Source organism: Gadus macrocephalus, chromosome 17 (genome assembly GCF_031168955.1).
Source record: "Gadus macrocephalus chromosome 17, ASM3116895v1".
Classification (NCBI taxonomy): Eukaryota; Metazoa; Chordata; class Actinopteri; order Gadiformes; family Gadidae; genus Gadus; species Gadus macrocephalus.
This window is the reverse complement of record NC_082398.1, coordinates 1,467,301-1,476,279: the sequence shown is the minus strand read 5'-3', so window position 1 is coordinate 1,476,279 and position 8,979 is coordinate 1,467,301. Positions and strand designations below refer to the sequence as shown.

Sequence of the window (8,979 nt, the reverse complement as noted above, 5' to 3'; positions counted from 1 at the left end):
GTTTCGAAGGCGTAAGTTGGCACCCAGAGAGATGTGGCTTTTCAGAGCCATGTGTTTTAACCCCAGCGCTGTCTTTGATTTTATTCTTTATGTACACCGTGAAGTACCCCTACTTACCCTGATTATTCTCTCTCTCTCACACACACACACACACACCACACACACACACACACACACACACACACACACACACACACACACACACACACACACACACACACACACTTGGAGCCTTCTGTTCTCGAACAAGGTGAATAACTGGAGGTTTGGCCGTGTGTCCTGCACCACAGAGTGAGTTGTGCGCGTTTTTGGATTGTGTGTTTTCTGTCTTGGCCAGGGAGGGCCCACTGATGAACGCCAAGGAGCTCAAAGTTACCCCAGCTGTGCAAGGATGTGTGTGTTTGACTGTTCATGCGACTAAGTGCTGACTCATGACACACACACACACACACACACACACACACACACACACACACACACACACACACACACACACACAGAGAGCTCTGAACACCCGGTGGGAGGGTGTGGGAGGGTGTGGGGGGGACAGCCCAAGATCCCTGAGGAAGGGAGTGGGTGTCACCACTCGAGTGACATAACGACATGGAGAGAGAGAGAGAGAGAGAGAGAGAGAGAGAGAGAGAGAGGGTGAGAGAGGGATTCTAGGAGGTGTGCATCTTTTAGTCGCTCTTCGCTACTGCAGAGCTTAGATACAGAAACACACAAAACAACACAACCTTCGCCCCAAACCCGAGTTTGAACGTGCGTGTTGTCGTGACCCAGGGGCTGAGTTCGGTCCGTCGTCAGACATTTCGTTCAGAAGGAAAAGAACGTTCAGAATGTGTACCTGAAGAAGGGGAAAAAAATATAGCTGTCAGAAAGAAAAACCAACGGCTTTCCGTTGGTTTTCCTTCCTTCTCTTCAAGAAGGGATGAGCCTGACTGATCCGTCCACACCTCTCCGGAATGTTCTGCCCGCGCTCCCGGCCCTGTTGTGTTAGCGAGTGGGATACTTCCTGTGCGTTGTTTATTGGAGAAGTTGAATATTCCGATGGTGGTAAATCTTCAAAATGTTGCGTTACCGGGCAGGAGGGGAGCCGAGGTTCGGGTGGGATTTGATTTGAAACAAAAATAATTTCAACTCTATTTTGCCCCCCCCTGTGTGTGTGTGTGTGTGTGTGTGTGTGTGTGTGTGTGTGTGTGTGTGTGTGTGTGTGTGTGTGATTGTTTAACACATGTTAACAATTGAGGGTTCATTATGAGGTGAATCCTCTGCCCTAATCCCGTTACATTACGATGCCTCCACTGATACTTGGAGTTACAGCCACATATTGTGGCAATGCGGAATCCAATTCTTTTTGACTCGGCATGTTCTGTATACGCGACAATCGAACACACGGACATGCACATAGGCTCACACACGCACACAGGCACACGCACACACTGCGGGCATAATGGTTATAGTTATGCTAACAACCACAATCAATGCTTAAAAGATATCCATAAAGAAAGATAACCATGTACATATGTGCGTTATTGAACCACAAAGCCCTCTGGGACGAGGACAAGTCTGTGGGCCGCTGTCGTTAAAGAACTAGAGTTTATAACGTGTTTATAATCGGGGACGCGGCCCAATCAGGACCAGGGAGGAGGGGGGCTCGCATCGGGAGACGGGCCCGCTGGTTGCCGTGGGAACGGACCGGCTTGCAGCCAACATCTGGCCGCTGATGGATGAGGGACGCGGCGTTTGGAGTTTGCTAACAAGCCGGGTTTTTCGAGTTAGCCGGGAACGAAAGAAGTACCAGGACTCATCGTATTGTTCCCATCTGGGGTGTGTGTGTGTGTGTGTGTGTGTGTGTGTGTGTGTGTGTGTGTGTGTGTGTGTGTGTGTGTGTGTGTGTGTGTGTGTGTGTGTGTGTGTGTGTGTGTGTGTGTGTGTGTGTGTTGCCTCCAGTACTGTGATTAATCATGCGAGCGTTTCTATAATTAATGTTGGATTGAACTACTTTAGGGTCTGCATTAGCTTAGGTTCATCTAGAGATGAGGACCCGTTTGAAGTCGGAAACTATTAGCTAAATCGCATCATTTTCTGGCCTTGTATTGTTGTCAACGAGATCCCCTATCATCCAATCAGGTGATAGAAGAACATCCTGCGATCAGAATGTGTATTTCAGTCACTCCGGGAAGTGGATGATATTTATTGTTTCTTTTGTTGCATGCCGGTGTGTGTGTGTGTGTGTGTGTGTGTGTGTGTGTGTACTTCCTCAAACGATGAATCATCTCAGGCCACGGGTGAACACTAAAAAAAGACACGTGCACACACACTGCAGAACAGGAAGAGGAGGAGAAGGAGGAGGAGGAAGAAGGAGTTCTCCCTCCCAAATCCTCTCAAACTCCACGTTACTGCCGCCTTATTTCTTGTTATTTTTTCTCTTGAGATTTCGTTAACATGCCTGCTGCTAGTAGCAGTCTGTGGCTCCCCTGGGCCCTTTGAGGGGCTCCTGGTTCACCCCTCAAAGGGCCCCTGGGTGGCCCTGGTTTGGCCCCTGGGTGGCCCTGGTTTGGCCCCTGGTATGGCCCCTGGGTGGCCCTGGTTTGGCCCCTAGGTGGCCCTGGTTTGGCCCCTGGTTTTGCCCCTGGGTGGCCCTGGTTTGGCCCCTGGTTTTGCCCCTGGGTGGCCCTGGTTTGGCCCCTGGTTTGGCCCCTGGTTTGGGCCCTGGTTTGGCCCCTGGGTGGCCCTGGTTTGGCCCCTGGGTGGCCCTGGTTTGGCCCCTGGTTTGGCCCCTGGGTGGCCCTGGTTTGGCCCCTGGTTTGGCCCCTGGGTGGCCCCTGGTTTGGCCCCTGGGTGGCCCCTGGGTGGCCCCTGGGTTGGCCCCTGATTTGGCCCCTGGGTGGCCCCTGGTTTGGCCCCTGGGTGGCCCTGGTTTGGCCCCTGGGTGGCCCTGGTTTGGCCCCTGGGTGGCCCTGATTTGGCCCCTGGTTTGCCCCCTGGTTTGGCCCCTGGGTGGCCCCTGGTTTGCCCCCTGGTTTGGCCCCTGGGTGGCCCCTGGTTTGGCCCCTGGATGGCCCTGGTTTGGCCCCTGGTTTGGCCCCTGGTTTGGCCCCCGGATGGCCCTGGTTTGGCCCCTGGGTTGGCCCCTGGTTTGGCCCCTGGGTTGGCCCCTGGGTTGGCCCCTGGGTGGCCCTGGTTTGGCCCCTGGGTGGCCCTGGTTTGGCCCCTGGATGGCCCTGGTTTGGGCCCCTGGTTTGGCCCCTGGTTTGGCCCCTGGGTTGGCCCCTGGGTTGGCCCCTGGGTTGGCCCCTGGGTGGCCCTGGTTTGGCCCTGGTTTGGCCCCTGGGTGGCCCTGGTTTGGCCCCTGGTTTGGCCCCTGGGTGGCCCTGGTTTGGCCCCTGGTTTGGCCCCTGGGTGGCCCTGGTTTTGCCCCTGGTTTGGCCCCTGGTTTGGCCCTGGTTTGGGCCCTGGTTTGGCCCCTGGGTGGCCCTGTTTTGGCCCCTGGGTGGCCCTGGTTTGGCCCCTGGGTGGCCCTGGTTTGGCCCCTGGGTGGCCCTGGTTTGGCCCCTGGTTTGCCCCCTGGTTTGGCCCCTGGGTGGCCCTGGTTTGGCCCCTGGGTGGCCCCTGGTTTGGCCCCTGGGTGGCCCCTGGGTTGGCCCCTGGTTTGGCCCCTGGTTTGGCCCCTGGGTCGGCCCTATATGGGCCCCTGGATCTGCGTGGCTCGGTCCGGGGATGCAGGGAGGTCTCTGTGCGGAGTCGACCGGGCGACCCTGTTATAACTTGGGCACACACACAGACACACAGACACACACACACACACACACACACACACACACACACACACACACACACACACACACACACACACACACACACACACACACACACACACACACACACGAGAGTCAGCCCCGCCGTGGGAGGCCTGGGGGTGAGGAGGAGTCTGTGTCAGTGCGTCGATCCAAAGCCACGGAGCAGCCGCGCTGAGGGCGTAGAGGTGTGTGTGTGTGTGTGTGTGTGTGTCTGTGTGTGTCTGTGTCTGTGTCTGTGTCTGTGTCTGTGTCTGTGTGTGTCCTATTGAATGGATGAAGTCCGGATCCCCATCTTGGCTGTGTTCATGGCTGCCGGTGGTTTTCCCCGAGACGCTCGCACACGCACGCAGCCAGCGGAAGTTTGTGTTTGTGAAGATGCTGTGAAGGGGAATATGCTGGCCGGATGAGTGTGTGTGTGCGTGTGCGTATGTGTGTATGTGTGTGTTGGAGCTGACCTGACTCTGACCCTGTAATGTGTCCTTGGGCCGGACAGCGGGGGGGGGGGGGGGGGGGGGGCGTGGCCAATGGCGGTCGGGGAGTGATAAAAGATGGAATAATTAGAGGGAGGTACAGGTGCTTTGTGTGTGTGTGTAGAGTAGGGAGGGAGGGAGGGAGGGGAGACGGACGGGGGAGTCGGGGGTCGACAGGGGAGTCGACAGGGGAGGGAGAGGTTGAACTGAGGGAGGATGATGAAAAGAGCGATTCAGGTAAATAATAACTGTAAGAGATGGTACAACGTTTCTCTGAGGGTGGGGATTAAACAGAGCCACAGTAGAAGACAAAGGTCCATTTCCTCTTCCTGTCCTTAGCAGAAGAGCCGGTTATACACACAATGGAGGAGAACGAGGAGAGACCCACGGGGTGAGAAAGGAACAGTAACCGTCAATACCTGCACAATGAAACTAAAGTTTAGGGTTGTTTTATTGTGGATTCTGTTGAGAGAAGGGTTTGCAAAGTTAATGGAAGGAGCTTAATTGATGCATTAACACAGAGAGAGAGAGAGAGAGAGAGAGAGAGAGAGAGAGAGAGAGAGAGAGAGAGAGAGAGAGAGAGAGAGAGAGAGAGAGAGAGAGAGAGAGAGAGAGAGGAGAGAGAGAGAGAGAGAGAGAGAGAGAGAGACCCCCCCCCATCACCTAGCCGAACCATCTACCCGTTCACACATCCTCTCTCAACTCTTTTGAAACGCTGGAACTCAATCCAACCCAAAACTCTTCAGGACGCTCGGACAGTAGACCTGGCTCTGCACACGCTCGTACTCGCGTGGGTAGAAGTTGCTGTGTGATATAAATGTTGTCCATCACTCTGCAGTTTTATAGTTTGTGAGTGTTTCTACGCGTGCACTTACCCTGTGTCTCGTCGACAGATTTCACCACGTACTCAGGAATATCGTTGTGTGTGTCTTGTGACGTCTCTAAGAAGTTCCCCTTCCTCCTCATTCCCAGGCAGCTCAGCGCTGGGGGGATTACGCAGACTAAGACCGCTCTTTGACGCTCCAAACACACACACACACACACACTTTGTGACCTGGCGTTTGGTGACAGAGTGCAGATGTGACGTCCCCCCCCCACAGCCCCCCCACCCCCTCACCCCCTCCCCCTCCCAGTCCGTTCCGGGCCTCCCTTGTAGGCGGGAGAGTCCTCCTGTCGGATATGAACATAATTCATAACTATTGTATAACATACGGAGTCTGTGAGTGTGTGCTAATGAATGACGTTAGTGTAAAACGTCGGCAGAAATTCATTTTTTACTGGAGTATTTACACTGTACATTGTGTGCCTGTCCGTCATTGAGGGTCTTTGGTGAATTTCCCACGACCTGCTGGCTCCGATCCGACGTACCGGAGCTCAGCCCGTGGTGAGAGAGCTCTGTAACATCGCAATGATTACACATTGGTGGACGACTTTGGCCCAACAACCAAAGCACGCAATAAACTAAAATCCCTGGGTCTCATTTCTAAGGACAATATTTGCCGAAATTGAAGGCAGCAGTGGAAAATATTGCATCTGAAATGTAAAGCTGTGTTATTTGTGGTTTTGTTGTCGGCTTGTACCCATCTGATGTTTACAATTACAGTATAGAGTCTCTTTCCTTTTGACATTTTGGAGATAATGACCCCAATTACAAAAGCAGTACTTAGTAGATAGCATGTGCTGAGTCTCTGTCTCTGTCTCTCTGTCTCTCTCTCTCTCTCTATCTGTCTTTGCCTCCCTCTATCTCTGCCCCTGTCTCTGTCTGTCTCTTTCTCTATCTCTATCTGTCTCTATCTCTGTCGGTCTCTCCGTCTCTGTCTCCGTCTCTGTGTCTCTCTCTGTGTCTCTGTGTGCCCAACGTCACCGCGGTACATGGATCGTGGTGACGTTGGTACTAATAATGGTGGTGGCCTGCAGAAGCCCGCGGGATCCAAGCCCCGATGGAGAGCGGGGGTGTGTGTGTGCACCCTTGGATCAAACACACAGTGCATTCTGAGCATAAGGCAGAGATGCGGAGCATCTCTGCCTTATGCTCAGAATGGGCTGTGCTTCTGCTCGTCGAACTCGGCCCCCACTCCAGGTAGACCGATGGTGTGTCGCGCAGCAGGATCTGTTTATTATTCCCAGTGTATGATTTATCGACACCAAACCGTTAGTGGACAGGGCCATAGATAGAAGCTTGGCTCGGCTCGGCTCTCACTGCCCAGCTGGCGTCCGCGTGTAAAGTCTCCGCGATTCTGTCCTGATTCGCAGAGGCAGCGAGCCTGTCGAACACTATTACGAGATCACGTTCCACCACGGGGATTCGCTCAGAGGTCCGGGTGGAAATGTTTGTGGCACTCTGGAGGTGCCCTGAGGTGTACCTTCTGACAGGACTTCAGGCTCATCTTCAGGCTGTTGTCTGGGTTTGTTGTTCTTGTGTGCACTGCCCGACGCGGGGGTCGTTGTGTCCGCTGAGATGTCCTCTTCAAACATTCAGGGTTGAGTGGAAGTGTCATAGTTGAAATGTCTGCCAAGAGATATCCCTTTGTGTCCTCAAGAGAAGACTTTCTCATATCTCATTCTTGATGATTCCACCTTGGACGAGCTCAAAATCCCAGAATCCAAGCTTTTCTGTTTCTGTATTATTTCTGTGTTTCAAACGAACACGGTCTTGAAGCGGGGGAATTAGGCGAACGATTGTGATTGACTCGAATGAACGCGCGGCATTTTGTCTCCTGGACGCATTCCCGGCGAGGAGGGATATGGATGCGGTGAAGCGTAGCGGAGATCCAGCTCATCGCCGCTGGTGTGTGTCTAAACACGCAGAGCCACGTGTGTGTGTGTGTGTGTGTGTGTGTGTGGGTGTTTGCGCGTTTCTGCGTGTGTGTGTGTGTGTGTGTCGGTGCGAGAGGTGACATCGGACTGACAGTTGACTGACAGCGGGACGCGGCAGGAATGCGGGCAGCTACGGGAGGCAAATCATCACATGATGAGACACAGGGAATGCCCGCGTTCCTGGGGGGGGTTCCGTGGGGGGGGGGTTTAACGAATCAAATGACTCTCACTCCAGCGCGCTCTTCTTCACTTGTTCTGTTCATGTATGTCTGAGTGACGGCTTGCTTGGGTGGGGCTGTTACTGGGCTGTGATGGGGGTGAGGGGGGGAGGTGTGGTTGAGTCTCCTCTTCCTGAGTGGGTTCACAACCTGGGGGGGGGGGGTGCCAGCGGTGGTGTTTGTTATTCAAGCGGAGCCCAAAGTATGCTGACTCAGGAGTAAGCCGAGGTTGGCATGTGACTCCTTCTCCTAAAGATCTGTGTCCTCCATCGAACCCGGTACGTTAAACCGTTAAACGTTAAACCGAGCGTCACTGGTAATGTGGATTCTGACTGGTTGTGCTGCAGAATGTCACTGGTCATGTGGATTCTGCAGCCTTTCCCTTTTCCTGTTCCCTGTCCCTTCCCTTCCTGCCCTCAGTAGCTCATCCTCTACCGCCCCACTGTGTGTGTGTGTGTGTGTGTGTGTGTGTGTGTGTGTGTGTGTGTGTGTGTGTGTGTGTGTGTGTGTGTGTGTGTGTGTGTGTGTTGTGTGTGTGTGTGTGTGTGTGTGTGTGTGTGTGTGTGTCCACCACACCCACACCCCCCATGGGTATCTCTCCTGAAGGACGCCCCTTCTTCTGCGATGGCGTGCCGGGCTGAGGCGGGTTCTCTGCACACAGCTGGAAAGGTCGCGGAGGGGTCGCAGAGGTCACGTCCGCCGCAACATTGAGACAGAACATGAAGACAGAACTCTGGCCGCTCCTCTTCTCTGTGTTGAGTTGTCACAGCAGGGGATTCCCTTTGACATGCTTTATTGGCCCGTAGAAAATTGCTCAAGACAAACCTCCACAAAATTGAATAAGTCGTAACATCTTTATTTGTGCGTTGATGTCGATGCTTCGAGCTCAGCAGACTTGCTGTAGTTGTTCAGCAGACTCGGTTCCCTGCTTTGGTATTCAGTGATATTGCTGAATAATGGTTCCAGAAGTCTGCGTTCATCTCAAACCGCCTGAATGCGGTGTTAACCATTGTTTCTGGTAAACCGTGGATTTGTGGCAAACTGTGAGTATGGGGCCATACTCAGAGTCATCAGTTATATCGGGTTATTATCGAGGAAATTAATTCCTCATGATTTACGTTAGAATAATCTCTGTTATCAGAGGGCCGGGGTGAATTGTTGCTTTGTTTTATCTCAGCTTTGAATCGTCTGCTACACAACGACGCTCCGAGAACAAACTGTCAGTCTCGATAAGACGCACGTTAGAACTCATTGAAATTCCGAAGTTTAGGTTTTCTTTTCTCGGTCGACATCTTGACCGGGAGACACCCCCCCCCCCCCCCCCCCCCCCCCCCTCCCCGGCGTTGAACGCATGTCACCCGGTCAACCGTTGCCGTGACGGGGCAGAGAGAGAGCGAGCCACAAAAAAACGGGGTTTTTATACCCCAAGGCCAGAGTACGACGGAGAAATACCGCCCCAGACCAAGTTCAGGTTTTGGGTTTGCAGAAGCAATTTTGCGGGAGAGATATCCGATGGAAACTGGATATCGTAGATCATGTCGATTTCTGTCAGGAATTCCGCAGAGAACTGGGCTCCATTCAAAGTGACTTTCATGCTGTAGGAAGGGAAGAAGTAGAAGAATCTTCTTTTCATAGCCTCGGAGGCCGTATCTCCAACCATCTACTGATGGG

The 8,979-nt window shown here is 53.5% G+C and overlaps 1 protein-coding gene across 1 annotated transcript; it reads right to left on the bottom strand.

The window, feature by feature from the left end:
* Positions 1–2,601: 2,601 nt before the first annotated feature.
* LOC132445707 (proline-rich protein 2-like) lies at positions 2,602–6,748 on the bottom strand. The gene is made up of 2 exons (XM_060035822.1): positions 6,637–6,748; positions 2,602–3,761 (listed from the first exon to the last, which is right to left on the bottom strand). Exons 1-2 carry the CDS (start codon positions 6,746–6,748, stop codon positions 2,602–2,604), a joined length of 1,272 nt encoding a protein of 423 aa, XP_059891805.1.
* Between the last annotated feature and the right edge of the window lie 2,231 nt (positions 6,749–8,979).

Coding starts and splice junctions, on each gene's coding strand:
- LOC132445707 (XM_060035822.1), bottom strand. CDS start 6,748: ATGTTTGAAGAGGACATCTCAGCGGACACAACGACCCCCGCGTCGGGC. Junction 3,762..6,636: donor GCCTGAAGTCCTGTCAGAAG/GTACACCTCAGG, acceptor AAGTTATAACAG/GGTCGCCCGGTCGACTCCGC.